Source organism: Chaetodon auriga, chromosome 5 (assembly GCF_051107435.1).
Source record: "Chaetodon auriga isolate fChaAug3 chromosome 5, fChaAug3.hap1, whole genome shotgun sequence".
NCBI lineage: Eukaryota > Metazoa > Chordata > Actinopteri > Chaetodontiformes > Chaetodontidae > Chaetodon > Chaetodon auriga.
In genome coordinates this window covers 4285505-4306133 of record NC_135078.1, presented here as the reverse complement: position 1 = coordinate 4306133, position 20629 = coordinate 4285505, and the positions used below count along the sequence as shown (strand labels likewise).

General features: G+C 41.2%; 1 protein-coding gene across 4 annotated transcripts in view; it reads right to left on the bottom strand.

The window, feature by feature from the left end:
- Positions 1-6414: 6414 nt before the first annotated feature.
- The window catches only part of tjp2b (tight junction protein 2b (zona occludens 2)), a 108390-nt gene continuing 94175 nt past the window's right edge, over positions 6415-20629 (bottom strand). For all 4 annotated transcript variants that reach the window (XM_076731855.1, XM_076731856.1, XM_076731863.1 and 1 more), the window contains exons 15-23: positions 20334-20429; positions 20130-20209; positions 17829-18039; positions 17614-17714; positions 16735-16944; positions 14996-15103; positions 12398-12898; positions 10895-10980; positions 6415-9681 (exon numbers count right to left, since the gene is read on the bottom strand). In XM_076731855.1, the coding sequence (XP_076587970.1) occupies positions 9537-9681; positions 10895-10980; positions 12398-12898; positions 14996-15103; positions 16735-16944; positions 17614-17714; positions 17829-18039; positions 20130-20209; positions 20334-20429 (1538 nt within the window). In that variant the 3' untranslated portion in view covers positions 6415-9536. The remainder of the gene's footprint in view (positions 9682-10894; positions 10981-12397; positions 12899-14995; positions 15104-16734; positions 16945-17613; positions 17715-17828; positions 18040-20129; positions 20210-20333; positions 20430-20629) is intronic.

Here is a 20629-nt window from a genome sequence, read left to right as displayed (position 1 = left end):
AACATGGGGATGTTGGACTTTTTAGCACATTTAATTTAGCCCTTTTAAATGTTAGGTCTTTGGCAGGCAAATCATTCTTAATCAATGACTTTATCATCAAGCACAAGCTTGATTTTATGTTTTTAACTGAAACTTGGTTAGGACAAGATAACAGCGCAGCAGTTCTCAATGAGTCAGCCCCTCCGAACTTCAGTTTCATAAGTGAAGTAAGAATGCATAAGAGAGGAGGTGGAGTCGCCATTTTGTTTAATGATAGCATTCAATTCAGCAGAGTCTCTTATGGTCAGTTTGAATCTTTTGAATATGTTGCCATTCAATCTAAGTCTCCCTGTCGATCAGTCTTCGTAACCATCTACAAGCCTCCAAAATACAATGCAAAGTTTTCCGATGAGTTTGCCAATCTACTGTCTGTTGTTTGTATTGATTTTGACTGTGTTGTGTTAGTGGGTGACTTCAACATTCATGTTGATAATCTCAAAGATGGATGTGCTAAAGAACTTCTAAACATCCTGGATCATTTTGGCCTATCTCAGCACGTAACACATTCAACACATAACAAAGGGCATATATTAGATTTGGTTATTTCCAAAGGGCTCAATATCTCTGAGGTTGTGGTGATGGATGTTGCTCTTTCTGATCGTTACTGTGTGTCATTTAAAATGGCCATACCTACTACTCTTAACAAAAGTGGAGCAGAGGTAATCAAAAAGCGTTATATTAATGATAACACCTGTGCAGTCTTCACTCAGTGTTTTACACCATCACCAACACTGCCCTCAGCTTCAACTGATGACCTTGTAAATAGTTTCAGTTCCAAAGTTATGGCTATTATTGACTCCATCGCCCCAGTTAAGACAAAAGTTTTATCAGGAAGGAAAAAGACACCTTGGAGAAACACCACACTGGTCAAAGTCCAGAAAAGAGTCTGCAGACAGGCAGAGCGCAGGTGGCGAAAAACTAAACTCCAGGTTCATTATGAGATTTACAAAAACAGTCTCCACACCTACAACCATGAACTAAAGAAGGCAAGGCAAGCATTCTTCTCAGAGATTATCAACAGAAACTGTAATAATGCCCGCACTTTGTTTTCTGTTGTGGATAGACTGACAAACCCCACAGCATCAGTCCCTCCTGAGCTGCTATCCAACAAGTCATGCAATGAATTTGCAGCCTTTTTTACAGATAAAATTTCAAGGATAAGACAAACAGTGTGCAGCTCCAGCTCAGGCAAAATGATAAGTCCATCTGTGCCTTCTTGTTCTACAGTTAATCTAGCACATTTTAACCTTCTAGATCATACAAGGCTGGCAGAAACTGTATCACAGTTAAAATCTACAACATGCTGCCTGGATACTCTGCCAACAAACTTTTTTAAAAATGTCTTTAATTGCATAGCTCCAGATGTGTTGCAGATAATAAATAATTCTCTTCAGTCTGGTCACTTTCCCCAGGCCCTGAAAACTGCAGTAATAAAACCTCTCCTAAAAAAGACTAATCTGGATGCTTCAGCGATAAGTAACTACAGGCCAATATCAAATCTTCCCTTTCTAGGAAAAATTATTGAAAGGGTTGTTTTTCAACAAATGCATGCTTTCATGATGCAGAACAATCTTTTTAATGCATTTCAGTCTGGATTTCGTCCACACCACAGTACTGAGACTGTACTTATCAAAGTTTTAAATGACATACATCTGAATAATGATGCTTCCAAAACCTCAGTCTTAGTATTATTGGATCTCAGTGCTGCCTTTGATACAGTTGATCATGACATACTTCTTGACAGACTGGAAAAGTGGGTGGGACTTACTGGCACAGTGTTACACTGGTTCAAGTCTTACTTACAAGACAGAGACTACTTTGTGTCAATTGGTGAGCATGTGTCTGAACAACAAAAGTTGATGTGTGGGGTGCCACAAGGGTCCATTCTCTGACCACTTCTTTTCAATATCTACATGTTACCCCTAGCTCAGATCATGGAGCAACATAATATTTCTTATCATACTTATGCAGATGATACACAACTTTATATTTCTGTGTCATCACATGACTACAGTCCCTTACTTTCACTGAGTGACTGTATTCATCAAATCAATGAGTGGATGTGCCAGAATTTTCTTCAGCTTAATGCAGATAAGACAGAAGTGATTGTATTTGGCCCCAAAAATGAAAGGTCAAAGATCAGTGCTCACCTTAATTCCATGTCACTGACAACAACAGATAAAGCCAGAAATCTTGGTGTAATTATTGATTCTGACCTGAATTTTAACAGCCAGTTAAAGCTCATTACCAAATCAGCCTACTATCACCTGAAAAATATAACCAGAATTAAGGGATGTCTGTCCAAAGAAGACATGGAAAAACTGGTTCATGCATTTATTTTCAGTAGGTTGGACTATTGCAATGGAGTCTTAACTGGCCTAAACAAAAAATCAATTAGGCAACTACAGCTGATTCAAAATGCTGCTGCACGAGTCCTTACAAACACCAGAAAAATGGACCATATTACACCAGTCCTCAGATCACTACATTGGCTTCCTGTGAGTCAAAGAATAGACTTCAAAATCTTACTGTTGGTCTACAAAGCATTAAATGGTCTAGGACCGAAATATATTGTAGATTTATTAACTCCATATGAAGTATCCAGACCTCTCAGGTCATCAGGGACAGGTCTATTGTGTGTTCCCAGAATGAGAACCAAACAAAGTGAAGCAGCTTTCAGTTATTATGCTCCTCACCTGTGGAACACTCTCCCTGCACACCTGAGGTCTGCACCAACCGTCAGCTCATTTAAATCAGAGTTGAAAACATTATTATTCGCTACAGCTTTTACTTAAAGTAATCATTTTAAATGCTAGATTATTGTCTTAAACACTAAATTATTGTCTTTTACTGGCTTCCTTTAATTGTATTTTATTTTATTTTTTTCTATTCTCTTCTAATCTCTTTCTTTCTTTCTTTCTTTCTTTGAAATGTATGATTTTAATGTATTTTTATGCTTCTGTAAAGCACTTTGAATTGCCTGGTGTATGAATTGTGCTATACAAATAAATTTGCCTTGCCTTGCCTTGCAGAATGTGATGATTTACAAAACACTGACATGCCCATATTTAATTGAAAATAGCACAAAGACAACATCTATCTATCATATCTAATGTTGAAACTGAGAAATACATTTTTTGGGAAAACTATGCCCTCATTTAGATCTTGATGCCAGCAGTATGTTTCAGAAAAGTTGGGACAGTGGCAACAAAAGTTATGGAAAAACACCTGGTGGAAGATCTCAGATTGACATATCCATATCTGAGGTTGCTATTGGATTTCGGTGGGAAAGAGATTTTTTTTTTCCTTGCCCAGTCACTACAATTACAATTAGTCATTGGGCAGACGCTTTTATCCAAAGTGACGTACATATGAGATTTTCATACAATATAAGCAAGGTTCTAGATGGAAGAGAACAACAAGGATAAGTGCCCTAACGCAACTTTCTGGTCCAACTGGACATAGGTGCTACAAAGACAATTATACGAAGTAATGCAAAAAGTGCATTGAGTCGATAGAGTTGTTTTTTTTTTTTTCATATATATTTATATATTTTTAAAGAGCAAGGTGTTCAGTAAAGAGCTTGGTCTTTAGTCTTTTTCTAAAGATCGAGAGGGACTCTGCAGAACAAATGGAGTTTGTTAACTCGTTCCACCACCTGGGAACCACAGAAGAACAGAGTCCAGCTAAAGACTTACGGCTTTTTGGAGGTGGCAGCGCCAGGCGCCGGTCCTGGGCAAAGTGTAGTGAGCGGGAGGAAGCATAAACCTGAATGAGGGAGTTCAGGTAGTTTGGAGCGGTTTTGGTGGCAATTTTGTATGCAAGCATCAAGGACTTATACTTGATGCGGGCAGCAACTGGGAGCCAGTGGAGGGATAGAGCCAAACATATCTGCTTGAATCCAATGTCCTTTTATGTTGACACTGATGTGTAACCATGCCAACATACTAGTTTTGCCGGGATTTTTAGAATGGAGAGGAGTGTAGTAAAAACAAACTACTCTGGTGAGTGAAGAACAGCCCTAACAGCAGTGTCTATCTTGTCTATAGGGGTCGCCAATATTGTTGTTACTCCTCCTTGCTTTTACTACACTGCTTGACAAAAGCACGACAGTGGTATTAGTCCCATCCATGGTGCTGACTGGATAATCGTTTGTCCCCTGCAGTGCTCATTGGATGTCCGCTTTTATAAATGAGAAACCACTGTTTGATGTCATGACAACAGGCAAATCAGTCAACTCGGTGGAGTGGGTGGATTCAAAGGTCTGGACCCAGGCAAGATGTTTTCAGTGGAGGAGGAGACATTTTTTCTTCAGGTATGATACTTACTTCAGATGTGTGTCCTGACCAATTGTTTCCTCTTCAGGCGGGTGGATGCAGCAAGAGTGGAAATGGGAATTTTGACAGAGACGGGCCTGAACTATCATGAGGGGGATCTATCATGAAATTGTCCCGCAGATGGAAAAGGAAACTTGACATTATTTAGCTGCATCCAGTGTCTAAACACCTATATCAAACTAAGTATCCATGGGTAGTCCAGCAGCAGAATGTCAGGCACTCTTCAATAAAATCTGGAATCCCACCTGTTACCAAAAAGATGTTGTGAAGGGTGGATTGGAGCAATATTAAAGACATCAGTTATGTCTACCTCAGTGAGCCATATGCCCTGTTGAACTAGTTTTAGTCGTTTAATGCTGTTGTCAACTGCTGTTTTCTGCTGAAGCCACACAATGGAAATGTCTACTTTCTCTATTGTACACAGCATTCTGACATCCAAACCAGAAAAGGGAACTGATTTGACAGACAATAGATAGATTTACATGACTATACCAGCTAGAAAGAAGGACTCTTGGCTTTCAAGGACAGCGAATAAGGAGAAGAAGCATAGGATTAAAGAATAGGCTTGGATAGGTCCATCGTAATACAATATGATCACATTCCATATGTACGTCGAAAGATTTATTTTTGCTGTAATCATTCTTTTTCATACTGACCACGAAGTAATACCTTCAAATGTCAGAATCCACAGTCCTTGTTCTGTGTGAAAATGCTTTCTAAAGTTCATGTGCAGTTAACATGAGGCATCAGTTGAATGGCTTGATTAATCAGTTGGGGAGTTATGAAATCTTTGTTTGCCAAAATGATCATGGTACATACACTACACGTGGTTAGGACTTTTTGTTTTATTTGGTGTTTTAAGGTGAAAACATGGAAAAACTCAACAGACACAGTCCAGTCATTCTTCTCATTCTCTCTGTCTCATTTGTAATATAATCCTCTGCCATGACACAGTACAGTATACTCCATGAGTTCAATGCCAGTCCATGTGAAGGACGTCAGTCATTAGCACTCGGATTCTGACAGTAAGCACTTTGTAACTCATGTGGAGGTAAAGAGTGAACTGAGATATACAATCAAGCATATATGAAACATGTGGGACACCATTCAGTCACATTGATGATGGAGCCCAAACCAAAGACAGCTGAGTGTCTCTACCACAGACACCAAGACCATGGCAGAACACACACCCCAACTCAAAGCTGGGACTCATCTATCACAGGATTCCTTCTAAATTTGTTTTGGTCCACTCTGTGGATGATTGATAGAAGACAAAAAATATTCTGCCAGCATATTAAAGATTTTACTTTTACTGTTCTCCGTATCTGGTAGGTTTGTGTGGGGAAATGTCTGCTAGCTTGTGTTTAATTTCTAAAGTGTGTTCAGAATAATGAAAGAAGTTGTGTCTCAATTCAGAGCCTTCCCCCTTGGAAGGACACAGTCCACAAATGTGTCTTTGTTAGACAAGGCTGGATTACCAACCTAGCTAAGAGGGCTACTTCCCCAGAGGCCAAAGCTTACTGTGAAAATGTGTTTAGAAATATGCACCACATAATCAAATGACATGATAAAGGCCTTCAGGTGACTCCTGCTTTATTGGTCTTGAGATCGTGAAGAGTGGTTTTGTGTCAAAATCTAGGCACAGCGCTCCAAGGCCGCTTTGGGAGTTCATCCGGCCATACCTTCAGAGGACAGATTCTGCTTCACTGAGCCCTCAAGCTGTCCTGAAATGGGACACAGCTTTGAAAAGATAAGGGTGGTGTTATTCTATATTCTTCTTATTATCGATAAACTCCACATGAAGATCAAAACCAACAATGTGTGAATCTGTATCAGAGTACTTTGCGGTTTCTTCTGAGGATGTAGATATTTTAAAAATGGCTCAAATATATAGTTTCACTTTTACAAAAGATACAGTAATTTCTTAAAACAGCTGGACACTTCAGTTTTTATCAAACGTTACTCAAACGGGTGGAAATAGTGGATTTGTTGGGGACTATTTTCAGCAGTGGATTAATACACATTTGGTGTTCTAGCAAATATCTGATGTGTCTTTAATAGTTTTTGGACAACATTTGAGCTTTATGGCACAGAGGAATATGATACATCAGGCTTTGAATACACATGTAATATTTGTTAGAAAGATTAATTCATTGTTGGTTTGTATTGGATTTGTTGACAATAAGAAAAATATAGAATATTACCCACCTTTTCATTTAACAGGGTTGTTAGCATAGGCAGTGATAGCCACCATGGCTAAACAGACAGAAGAGGGCACCACCTGCAGAAACGTAATGAACAAAACATTCCAAGGCAAAGACATTACACTACTGGCCATACAGTAAGACTGGCAAATCATGTCTGACTGGGAGGTACAGTGCAAAAACAATACAGCAATAAGTGCTGAGCACCAAAGATGGAAAAGAAGAAAAAAAGAATCTTAAGGCCCAGTCACACCAGGAAGTACACAGCAAAATTCACTGGACGTCCTAATAAAATAGGTTGTGCTGGAAGCTTGGTGATGTAATGACTACCTACTCACAAGACTACTTGGCAAACTACTGTAGCTGGCAAACTAACTCATAGACGGATGCAATAAGTGGCGAGTCAGCCTTGCTGCCTATAGGTTGTTTGCAGTCACGTGATGTTAAATAGGAACATAGGGCCGGAAGTGAAAACTGCAATGAACGAGATGAAGGAAAGTTCTTACTGGGCTAGTTTAGATGAAATTATGAGAGAAAGGTACAAACATAAAATCAGAACATATGTTGGATGTGACCCTTACGTTATGAAGAGGAGCGGCTGAACTGAAAGATTTGCTGTTATTGAGGCTGCAGATATAAGAACAACCTGCTCATTCAGACATCGTTCTACTCTAGAAACCAAATGAAAACAGACAAACGTTGTTAACAGTTGGGTCCACGACCTCGGTACCAAAGTGCTCCGGGATGACTGTTGTTTGGTTTTTTCAAGGGTGTGCACCTTAGGTCCGGTGAAATGCCACTACGTACATATGTACATATGTACGTACATTATTTACATTCACCTGTCTTATGTGAAACCGTTAATGCTGATTTTAAGTGTTTGTCATGTTGCTTGTAGCTATTACTTTAAATCTATCACCTTAGATTTAAAACAATAGCTATTGTTAGACCGTTTCCACCATTAGCTGACTCGGCTCCTCCCAACCATTAAATTAACAGTTAACAAGCCATTTTTTCGTTTTTTGGTCAATTATGAACAACAACTTTTGGTACTCAATAAAAGCTCCTTGTGGTTTCTTGGTTTGATCGATCCGCAAACGACACTAAACATAGGCATTTTGAACGTGTGTTACAATGCTTCCAATGCAGAAAATTACCACTGGCCCTCCATCTGCAGTTAGCACCACAACAAAAGGGTGACATGACATTATCTGCAAACAACCTATTGGGTAAGAATTTTGACTTTACTGAGTCATTTTAGCTCAGTGATTGGACTGTTTTAGCAACTTTGCTGCATTCAGAGATATTATGAGTGATTTTGTTAAATATGTTACTTCCAATACTAATGTTAATAACAGTAACTTTGAGAAATTATGGCAAAAACTATGAAAGTTCAAAGTTGGATAAAACCAGAACTTCCCTCTAATTGAACGTATCCAACTTTGGTGACATCACTAACATGCTAGCCAGCCAGAATGCTGGTCCTAGTTATAACAGCTCTCTGAGTTAACTCGCTGGCTAACTGGCTTACTCATTTTAGCAAGCTAGTGAGCATTGTTGCTAATGGGACAATAGTTTTACAAAGTCTATTCAGGAAAACATGTTTATTGACTTTTGTCTCATAAATCTAAAATCCATGCCTCTTTTATGAAGTAGTCTATACTCTGATAGAGAGGGTTATATAAAAGTGCAAAACAGCTAACACGCTATGATAGCTTCCTTTCTCTAAACTCTCTGGCTCTTCTTTCCTTCACAGATCAGCACTGTCAAGATAGTTCACTACTGGTAAGTTTCCCATGTTAAAGTTCATCAAAATTGAATTTGACATGAAAGATTTGCTCAGATTCACTTTGCCCCCCACAAGCTAGTCCACTAATTGTGCCAGTTCCACTGAAATGAATTGATTTTGCTGCACAGTTTGGCTGTTTTTACACTGGAGTGACCGGGCCTTTACAGCTTGGACCAAGTCTAGGTATCTGAATTTGTAATTTCAAACTGGTGTTAGACTCGTATTATTCTCCATTGAATGCTGGAGATCAGACAATGTTTGCTCTTTCTTACACATGGCAGATAGGACTGGAGGTGCAGGGTGTTTACTGTAGTTTTGTGGGCGTGTTTTGTCACTGCAGGTGACAACATACAGTACAGTGTGTGTGGGGACAGCATTAAGGTTTTGGTGTCACTGGTTCCCTGGTTTCCCTTTAAGCTTGACAGCAGCAGAGGTTTTAGTACAGCTGGGTGGCTGAGGGGCAGAGGAAAGACAACCCAAACCTCATGGGACTAAGAAAGTAAAAGGCACTTCAAAAAATTGTAACAAATTCCAGAGTTACTAGATAGAATATATATAGATATATACTGTATGTATACACAGGCATTGTCATATACGAAGGAATGCAAAGACAGAGTATAAACACTTGACTTTAGATATATATATATATTTATATATATTATATATATGTAATAATATATATGTAACCTTTGTTGATCGTAGCTGGCAATAATAGGAGCTTAAAAAAAGCAGGGGATAGACGTGATAAAGCGCATTGTGGGTTTGTTGAGGTTTTTGTGAGGGCAAAACTCGTGGCAATAGGTTTCAGTTGGTGTGCACAAACTGAAGAGTTGCATAGGCAAGAAAACAGGTGGTTCCTAGTCACTCAAGTTTGACCGTTAAAAGTGGTACATAAGAAAAAAAACAATCAAATACAACATAAAAAGTAAAGTGAAGACAGTGTGTTCCTATCCAAATGGATAGTACAGATTGCTTTAACTTCCTTGAAGCAAAAAAAGGCAGTTGTCCCCCCTCATTGTTAAAGAAGCAAGAGTCAGTTCAAAGTCAGCAGCTTATTTGTTGTGCAGGACATGATGGAATGGTAAGTGTGTAGATATACTGCATATGCAGTGCATGTGTACATGTATGTCCAGGAAGCTGAGGGCACACAGCGGCTGTGTGCTGGCCCTACAGTTCAGTGTCCTGGTACTGGTAGGAGTTTGCAGTGTAGTATCCTGGCACTGCCTCTTTCTGCGCCTCCTCTTCGCTGGGGTAGAAGGGACCTCCTTCCCTGGAGGATGGAAGATTCTGGGGTTCAGGACAGGAGCTGGAGCTGGAAGGACACAGAAAACACAAGGTGCACTGAGCTCTGCCCCACATTCAGGGTCCCTTGATGTGCCACTCGCAGGTCAAAGATTTCACTTATTCAGTCAAATGTCTTGACAACTGCTCGATGGATTGGTACCCAATTTTGTACAGACATTCATGGCTTCCTATGTAACCGAATTACTTTACAAATGCCTGACTTTTTGTCTAGCACCACTATGAGGCTGACAATTTTGGTTTTTGAAATATCTCAACAAGCGTTGATGGATTGCTGTGAAAATTGCTTCAGATATTCAAGATCCCGGGAGGATTAACACTTGCCTCGCTCTCAACCCATCTGATAGAGGGCTTTCTCCTTCTCTGTATGACATTATATCAAAATTGGATTTGTCCACTTTGAGTGTTATTAAATCATTCTATCATCATTATCATCAGTTCTATGAGTTATGATAAAATTGTATTCATCACATTAATTGCTGAGATCTGAGAACACAGTGACATTGCCAAAGTAGAGTCCAACAGATGAAGAAACACGAGTGGTCAGACAGACAGGTTGGCAACAAACCAACAATTCATCCTGATTATATAAACCACTTTCATTGGAGTATATCAGAAATGTTATTTTCACTTTTTTTCACAATATATTGCACACATATTGAATGTATGCCTTAGATCTGCTACATATGTCACAGAAAAATCCTTGAGACTGTAATGGAATCAAACCCTGTTTTTGATACTGTTCATGTGTTGTTTTTCAGCAGTAGTCAAATAATGCTGGGCTAATATAATTTTAACATTCCAGTCCTGTATTCAAATTGAGTTTACACACACAAGGGATTTCCAGGAAAAGATGAAGCATGTACCCAGTGTTACTGTTTGTAATTAAATGTCATTGATATCAGCTTCAGTGTTTACTCTTGTTGTAAAATGCCTCAAAAATAAATCCTAAGGGTTAGAACTAACACATTGTACATGTTAGTAATCTGTTGGCTGCCAGTGTACCAGTCAGTTGATTGGCATTAACTCTCTTCAAACTGTGTCTCTGAAATGTGTTTTCGTCTTTCACTTGGTAATGTAATTCTCTCTTCTGCGCAATGCAAGTCTCTAAGGCTGCGCTACCAGGGAAATCTTGCAATCTGGGAGGTTAGCAAACACTGCAGAGACACAAACACATTGACAAACACACTCACAGCAGAGCCGTATGGCAGTAGTGAGCCTACCCGATAGGCTGCGGGCGACTGTGATCCAGCTTGGCTGTCTTCAGGGGAACAGCATAGATGTCTGGGTGCTTCTGAGAAATTTCCAACTGGAAACACAGATTACTTGATTAAAGTCTCTCATAACTGCTATCCAAATGAACATGCAGTTTCTGGATAGAAAACAACTTCCTTTTCCTCACTACAAATACAAAAATGTGGTTCATTATAAGACATTTCAGAAATGAAGCATGAAAAAAGGCACATGATTATGAATATTATTCATAATCATGTGATACAGATCTCTTAATCATGAGATGTTGAGAATAATTATGAGACACCAAAGTAATAATTATGAGACAGTGTGTTCAGTTTTGTTCTTCAGTGAGTGCAATGTACTCCTATGCTACACACCCAACACTATTTTAAATGAAGAAATGGTTTATGAAATTGAAACAATGTAACGTGGTATTTTTAAGATTTAATATGTGCTGGAAATGATTCTTACCAAGTGGACACAGAACGTCTTTTACATGCACTGTGCATCACACAGAACATTTTTTTGCATAAAAAGTTTACCCCATCTGATAGAAAATATAATATGATCAGATTTTCTAGACTGCCACAGGGTATTGGTGCCACGAGGACAAAGTAGGTGAATGATCTCCTTAAGTGTTCTTGTTTTAACAAAATCGTTTTCACCTGGATGTCATTGTGTCTCATTCCAAGCACAAAATAAAACTTAAATCCAGTCAAGCAGTCATTGTCAGTTTTTGTCAGTCTTCTCTTACTATCTTTTCCTCATTTTAAAAACATAATTACCATGTTTTAATAATGAAAAGTTTCTTGTTTTCTAAGATATGTTGATAGAGAACATTTTGTAATATAACAAAATAAACTGATATTCTGTTGAAACAAGAAATGTTTCTTGGTAAAACAGAGTTACCCGGTATGTTGTATAAAAAAGATGTGTGTAATTATTGCATAAGATATCTTGTGATAAAGTGAAAAGTATCCTGTTAAAATGATTTTTTTTTTTCGTTAGTGAGAACCTGAGCAAATAATTTGTACAAAACAGCACTGCATATATCTCACAAAACCTTTTGTGACTCCAGAGGAAGCTGTGAAAAATCAGATGAACTGCCTCGTACGATGGTACCTGAGCCGATTAGGGCTTACAAGTTTGAAAAAGATGTAGAGGTATGGATCTTGAGAGCACAACTTACTGTGCTGTGCTGGAATATTAAAATGTTGTGTCAGTTATATCCTCCTCTGGGTCTTCAGGGGCTCTGAAGTGAAGTACTCTTTCGTTAAATCTCTTTTGCATGTAGTGTGCTACGCTTGGATAAACAATAACATGTGTTGGAATGTGTTCTTGTTGTTCTTACACACCTTGTAATTACTGCTGGCTATTGTGAATGCACCATTAAAAAAGACACCTGCAACGTGACCACACTGCAAAAACCTACAGAACTGATCCAAGTCCCTGACTTCTATTGTGCTGATAGGAACATTAGCTATGCCCACCCTGGCATTCTGCGCCTCCTGCACTGCCAGTATCCTTTGGGCTCGGGCGAAGTGATCCATCTTCTCGAAGGCCTTGATCTTACCCAGGAAGGACCTCATGGATGGATCCTCGACAGGGCTGTCCTCTGCTGCCTCCTGCTGCTGCCTACAGGCCACCACAGTAGGACTTGACAGAGCCAGAGGAGAGTGAACTGCAGCCTCTGCTGTGCTCCCAAAGCTGCTGGGTTTGGGCACAGGGGGTGGTTGGGGTGCTCCCAGGGGTCGCAGTTTGCCGCAGGAATTGAAATGATGAGCCGGAGGTGGAGGCAGTGGTGCGGAGGAGGCAGCTGAACGGGAGATGGGTGGTGGAGGATCGTTGTTGCTGCTGGCGGGACTGCTGCTGGAGGGAGAATCGTAACTTCTGCTGGAGCTAGGGCGTGGAGGGTGGTGTTGACGGTGGTGATGGTGTGGGTTCGTGGAGCCTGATATGAGGACAGGATCTTCCCTCAGAGACAGTTTCACCTGACCAAGGAGGGGATACGTTAGAACCAGAACAGATACTTACAGTGCCTTGTACTCATAGCTCTCTGGTGTTTTGTAGAAAAAGCCAACTTGACTTCTATGATAAGCTAAACCATGTAACACAAACCTTTCTGGCTTTCAAACAGCTGCAACTATCAGCAAACATTACTGGTGTCCAATTGTTCAACACAAAGCAGAAACTCCAATGATACAGTGTCCGGTGTGTCAAACACTTCAATTGTCTGCATGACCAATCAACAGCACTGCCAATAACCTCTGAACATTAAATTCATCTGGTAGACGTTTTTCTCCAAAGCGACGAACAATAACTGCATTCAAACCACATAGACCAAACCACTCCTTCTAACTTCAGTGGGTTGCGGAGCCAGAACAGAGGAGTCTGAGAGCGATGAGCGACCACAGGGTCTTCTGAGTGATGGGACTCCAGAGGCAGAGGAGCACCGGGGCTGGGCTGGGATGTAGGATTGACCATGGCCTGAAGGCAGCAAGGAGCAGTTTCCTTCACTGCCCTGTAGGCCAGCACCAGAGTCTTGAACTGGATACGATCAGTAACAGGGAGCAAATGCAGTAAGCGGGGAAGAGTAGTGATGTGGGAAAATTTGGGAAGGTTGAAAACTAGGGGGGTAGCAGTGTTCTGGATTAGCTGCAGAGGTCTGATGGCAGACACAGAGGCTCCAGCAAGGAGGGAGTTGCAGTAGTCCAGGCAGGAGACAAGTGCCTCGATCAGCGCCTGGGCTGCCTGCTTAGAGAGGAAGGGGAGACTGCTGCAATGTGGAACAGCCTGCCGGAGCACCTCAGTGCCGCAGAGACTGTTGATGTTTTTAAAAAGAGGCTCAAGACCCACCTTTTTAATCAGGCTTTCAATTGATTTGTTTGATTTATCTAATCCTTTAATCAGGCTTCTTATCATATTTAATCTTTATTCGTATCTTATTTTAGTTGCACGTTTTAACGATATGTTTAATTACTATTTATTTCATTTATTCATTTTATTTTATTTTATGTTTATGTCTTAGTCCCTTGGTTTTTAGCTCCAGTGTTTCCTCACGGGGGCCCCCCCACACTGGGAGCTGCTCTTGGTCTACTGATGGGGGCGCTGCCGAGGGGACGGCTCTGGCCTGGATGGCTGGAGGCCTCTGCACCTTGGTGGATTTGGTATCATTTCCTAAGCAGAGCCCAGATTTCATTCTCAGAGCTCCTCCCCAAGGCCAGCAGAGAACGATGGAAACAGAAGCAGAATCCCCGATCATGGATACATTTTATGTTATCTTTCAATAACTTCTTCCAGTGAAAGAGGACTAACATAATTATGTTCTTTATTTTTTGTTTCTTCCTGGACTGATGAAATGAATGTATATATATTCATGTCCTCCAAACACTACTACAAGATTTAGTACTTGTAAGGCACTAAAAGTCAAAACTAACTGGTGTATAAAGTCTCAGGAAAGAAAAAAATGTGGGACTGATCATCAAGGGTGTACACCAAAATATCTATTTATAAAAAACGAAAGTGTCAAACAGCACTGTGGTTCAGACATTAAAGCTCCACTCAAAACTGGCTATGAGAGAAGAAAGGCACAAAGGAGAGAATCTGCACACCGTTAGGCTGCAAAGAAATAGTTTAACTCTCTTTTCAAGGCAACTTTTCGATCTAAAAGATTCTCCTCAGAGCTGAAGAAGATTAATTTGGAGCCTAACAGTGCAGACTTTTCTCCTTCGTGTCCTGCAGTGATAGTTTTTTTTTTCACGTGCCTGAATATTTTTGTTTTATATAGCACAAGAAAAAGTGTTGGTTGCTGAACTTAAGCTGAACTGTTTTCTCTCCAACCAAACAGCAGCTCCTCACCAACTTTCACTGTTTACTTTGGATAGACACAAAGACTAACTGTGCATATCAGCTGCCGTGAAAACCTGAACATTACTGCTAAACACAAGCCCACCGACATCTACGAACAACTGAGGGGAATTCTTTGTACCCATCAGGTCCAATGAGCTGCTGATGGAGGAGTCTGAAGGGCAGTGAGATCAATCAGTGGTTTAGTACTGTCCTGTAGATATACTGTGTGTCTCTCTCACCTTGTTGTCTGGTAAGAAGACAGGTGGAGGGCTGCACCTGTTGAGGACTTCCCGGCTGCTGATTTTCCTCATGCGACTCCTGATGTCTGGACTATACCTGCGCAAGATCTGCACATAGACACACATGCACATTGTACACATCAATATAATACACAGAACAGGACAGTGGGCAGCACCATGACAGGGGTTGGTGTTCCTCATGTTCATCTCAAAGACTTATTGTTCCCTTCATTCGTTAAGATGCACTTCAATAAACACTTTAATAAACACTTCAATAAACACTTTTGTTCGGCTTGGTTAGTTTTTCTATGTTTGGCCAGCCTGGAGGAAGTGTGGGGCTAAAAAAAAAGGAGAGGGACACTGGGATATATCCAAGCATTTGTCCCAGAGTGCCCAGGCCCTGTTTTGATGTGTAGACATTTGTTTTTCCCAAAGCAAACATTTAAAGTGAGACTTTTAACAGCTGTGCAAAAGCAAGTTGCATTTTCCTTTTGTGACATCCTTAGAGATGTAATCCCCTGTCTGCACTGCAGGTGGCAGCACCATCCTGAGAGTGGAAGGAGGAGGACTGAACTGTGTGTTTTTGGCTGTGCGTTAATGAGCGTGTGTCTGACACGCCCCTCAACAGATACACATTATCATATAGCACTTAACACACACACTGTTTGAGATAAAAAAAATGAAACAAGTAGGAGAATACATGGAATTTTTAGAGGAAACAGAAATTCAAGAGAGGAATTTGAACAGGGAAAATGAGTGGGACAGAGAATAGAGAGAGAAAATGACATCAGCCTAAAAAGTGTATCAGACAACTGCAGCTGATTGCGAACTCCTCACTAAGACAGTTCTCATGTATTTGCACTGAAGTCCTCTGTGTGTTAAAGAATTCATTTTAAAATATACAACTGTTGGTTTCTAAAGAAGTGAAAAACTCAAGGTGACCTGCTGCTATGTTCTAAACCATCCAGATGCCTCGAGGGGTCTGAAACAGGTTTGCTCACTGTCACCATGGTCAAAGATAAACAGGGAAAAGCACCATTCAGACTCCCAGAAAGACTTGAGGTCTGCTCCGACTTTCACTTCTTTTAAATTGAGGCTTCAGACTTTTCTGTCTGCACCTGACGTATGTGAGGCACATGTGAGGGTATGTCTTCACATCTTCACTGCACTGTAACTTTTAATTCTTCTGTTAATTCTGTAAATACAGACATAGTTACTGACTTTGCAAATGAATTTTCACAGACACAGCATATGTCACTTTTCATGTTCCAAGTACAATACCATGAATGTCTTAGAGGAAAAACTGAGAGTGTGCAGCATTAATCCTAGCTGTATTATTTAGTGTGTTTAACTGTATAATCTGTAATCACTGGGTTTTCACCCTGCGAGTGTGATCATTCATAACATGAACCAACAGTATACGTACATGTGGATAGATGACACTTGTTTTGTTTGTTTGAAGAATATTGAAACCTAAGTGAGGTACAAGTATACTCTTTCTTCAACTGAAGATAATCTCTGTAAAAAAGCTTTAAAAAAGTATATTTAGAATTCAAGGTCAGGGGTTGCTGGTGCCGCACAGTACTACAGTGAGCAGCATGGACGTCTCTCCCTGAATAAATAAAACTTCAAATATTTAACTGATTTTATTACACATTAGCTGTATGGAAGCTTGTTTGTTTGTGTGTGTGTGTGTATGTGTGTGTGTGTGTGTGCGCGTGTGCGTGTTTGACTTTGACCTCCTCAGCTGTCACGGGTTCAGACGAGCGGCTGATGGCGGAGATGTGCATCATCTCCGCATCGGGCTCATTGTCGGTGTAGGTCCCGGCCTCGTCAGCAGTGTCGTCCAGGTCGGAGGTCAGCCGGCTGTCCATGCTGAGGTAGTCGGCGGACAGGAAGGACAGACGCTCCACGTCCTGGCAGTCCAGATCACTCTCTACTCCCTCCAGCTAGAAGAGACACATGGTGGATCTTGGGTGTACAGGCAGGAAGGATGGACAGACGGATAGCACAAGAACAAGAGAGAAGAAAGAAAGACAAACAGAGCCGAGCTGTAGAGCACTACTGGCAGGAAGTAGTAGACACACAGTGAGCATGCTCAGAGCGCACACACAAGTGGCTGCTATGAAGGTGACAGGAAGATAGAGGGGCAGTTAGTCCACTACAGATCAATTACAACAAACTATGACGTATACTTAGTTGCCAGTTTATTAGGCACACTTAACTAAAACTAATGCAGTCCTGCTATAAACACTCCCTTCATGAAGGATCTAATGTTCAGTTTATGTTGAAATAGTTGAGAGAGGTGTTGGTTCAACCTTTTTGTGGTGTTGTTAAACTGTGTTGCATTATACGGAGCTATGCTTCTGTCATTTAGCCTACTCTTACTGGCATAAATGGGGTGGAAAACAACAAAAGAAAGACCAGTCAGTGCGAGTTGAAAGATGCTCAACACATGGGGGATTTAATTGCCTGCTTCCCTGAATGAGGTACACGGGGGAGCCTGTGAAATGTGTGTGTGTGTGTGTGTGTGTGTGTGTGTGTGTGTGTGTGTGTGTGTGTGTGTGTGTGTGCATGTGCGAGAATGTGTGTGTGTGTGTGTGTGTGTGTGTGTTTACCTTGCCATCAGAAACCCAGACAGCCTGCATCTGCTGCTCTCTGATGGAGTCTTTGACGCTGCCGTACCAGGCATCGTTGGCTGAGTTCAGATCAATGGTGGCTGGATAAGAAAATCATCCAACCTCAGCAAACTCATATAACAGCAAATACACAGCTGCAGTTGTACTACTGTGCAATACATCTGACTGCATCTCTATATGTGTGTTGACTGTACCAGTGAATAAGTGAGAGCAGGTCTTCCTCAGCTTGACGGACTGTTCGTAGAGTTTGCGGGCGCTGCGGTTGGAGTTGGGGATGATCCTCTGTCTCATGGTCTTGATGCCGTGCTTGCTGTCTGGGTTGAAGAAGATGACAATGGGGTACCACTGGGTGTAGTTCAGGGTGTCCACTGCCTTGGGGGTCACATCCAGCAGGGCATGCTTGTCCTGTGTGGTGTGAGGAATGAGGACACAATGCAATGGTGAACGCTGTCATTGTCTCACCAGACCAGCTGTTGATCAGCTCACATTGCAGAGTGATGTTTGGAGAAAAATTGGCACTCAAATGGTAATAAACACTTAATGTCACCTAATGTCTTGGTGATTTTATTTACAATTAATGGCCTGCCTGACAAATCTTCTTATGTGTTTCTGCTTCAAGACTTCATCAGTTTGAAGGACACATCCACAGTCAGCAGGTCAACATTTTGACTGTCTTCATACAAAGAAAACGCTGAATTCATAGTGGCTATTGGCAAAACTTTAGATGGATACTGCTGTGTAAGTGGAATTAGTCAAGTCACTATCTGCACGACTGCTCTCTAATTGTACTACTTTTTCGCTTCATTTGAGCATTTACTATTATCTCATAATTGTGGCTTCAGGCCACAGCGGCTGTTCAGCAAAGGTTGCATAGACTCACTTTAAATATAAAATTAAAAAGGGAAACTGGCTCATTCAAAATCACACTCACATTTGCAATAATAAAATGTGAGAATCCAGCTGTGGAACATAACCTTATTTAAGAGTATTTTGTGCTGTCCATCAATTTGTCAGTGATGGTCAGTTAGGGATGGCTAAACAGCAGCAGCATGACCAAATGGGTCCATCATCAGCACAGATTATAGCTGAAAAGTTAGAAAAATTACCTTGGTGGATATCATGGAATGAAAACAGGAACCAAGTTCCGATGAGGTAAGTACCAACTCTGGTAAATTTTCATAGAAGCTGTAGTTTTTTTGTATGCTAATAAACTAAATGTTGCTTAACAAGAGATGGGGCGTGAAGCAGCCCTCAGGTCTGACCGCTCTCAAACCATCAGAAATTGAAATGGACCAATGCACTAAAATCTGCAGTCCTTTGACACCAGGTATACAGGGCTTATGTTACAGGGCCTACAGGGCAACATTGACTATAAAATCACATTAGTGTTAGTGCCTCCCTTTTTGACAGGCTGCCTGATTTCTATGAGTGCTTCTGCAAAACATTCTGGGGAAGAACGCCATCAGTCCTGGAGTGGAGCAAGTTCTAAGTGTACGTGCGACTGATGTGAGCAGGACCTTAGCCAAAGAGAATCTGCAGAAAGCTACAGGACTGGATAACATATGTGGCAGTGTGTAAGGAGACTGGGCAGCACACCTGGCTACAATCCCCATAGGCTTCAAGGCAGCCACCATCATCACTGTCCCCAAGAAATCAACTGTATACTGCCTCAAGGACCACCCTGTCACGCTGACCTTCCTGATCTGCATATTGCTCGAACCTGTACGCAGATAACACTTCCATCTTTTGGCCTCAACACCACCCTATGCCACCTGGAGAAGAACACTTATCATGCCAGGATTCTGCTTACTGACTTCAGCTCAGCCTTCAATGCAATCATTCCATAGATGCTGATAGAGAAGCTCACCGTTCTTGCGCTCAACATCTCCCCCTGCGACTGCATCTTGGACTTCTTATCAGAAAATCTGCAGAGATTCTGAGCACCACATGGTGAGCCTGCTGCTGTTCACTCTGCTGACCCATGACTGTTCAACCAAATCCAGTTCAAACCATGTTATTACATTTGCTGAAGACACAACAGTGGCAGGTCTAATCAGGCAGCATAACTGAACTTCAGGTGGTCATCGGCCTGACCACTCCCCACTGCTGATTAGTAGTACCAAATCCCTGCTTGTGTACATGACAAATGATCTCTGTTTTTTTTTAATACTGCCACTCTGATCAAGAGGGCTCAGCAGAGAATGTATGATCTCTTAGGCAAGCAAGATTTCCCCCTCCACTGCTGAGAGCATCCCATCCAGCTGCATCATCACAGCAACACGCAAAGCACAAACATCAAACAAGATTTTAACAAACACTTAAACCAATGCTGCATTTTGAAGGTTCAATTAGAATTAGGTTTAGGTTAGGGTTAGGTTCAGGCATTTAAGTTGTGGCTTAGGTTAGGACAAGGGGCTGCAGAATGCATTATTGTGATGAGTGTCCTTGTGGGGACAGAAGTTCAAATCTGTGTGTGAGTGCAAAAGAGTGGGTACCTGCTCAATGATTTGTCGGATGGTGTTCAATCGAACTACTCCGGAAGACTTCTCAGAGCCGGCGTCTTTTGGCTCGGTTTCTAAGATAATAACACAGAAACAAGGAAAAGGTCATTTAGAAGCAATGCTAGGACATGTATTCTCTCAGGAAGAAAGACTTTTACACACAAACACATGGACAGAAAGATGCTGGCAGAGACTCACTGGCAATAACAAACAGTTCAGGCATCTCAGAGGCCAGTTTCTCATTAGCAGCATCAGCGATGGAGCCAAACAGCACCACAGGACGCCGGAAACCAGCTGCAATGACACACTGATATTACAATGCTGATCACAGTTCATAACATTTACATCACTGTGGACATCAAAGAGCACACACACACACACAGACACACACACACACACACACAGACACACACACACACACACACACACACACACACACACACACACACACACACACACACACACACACACACACACGTTAGGTTTTCATCACT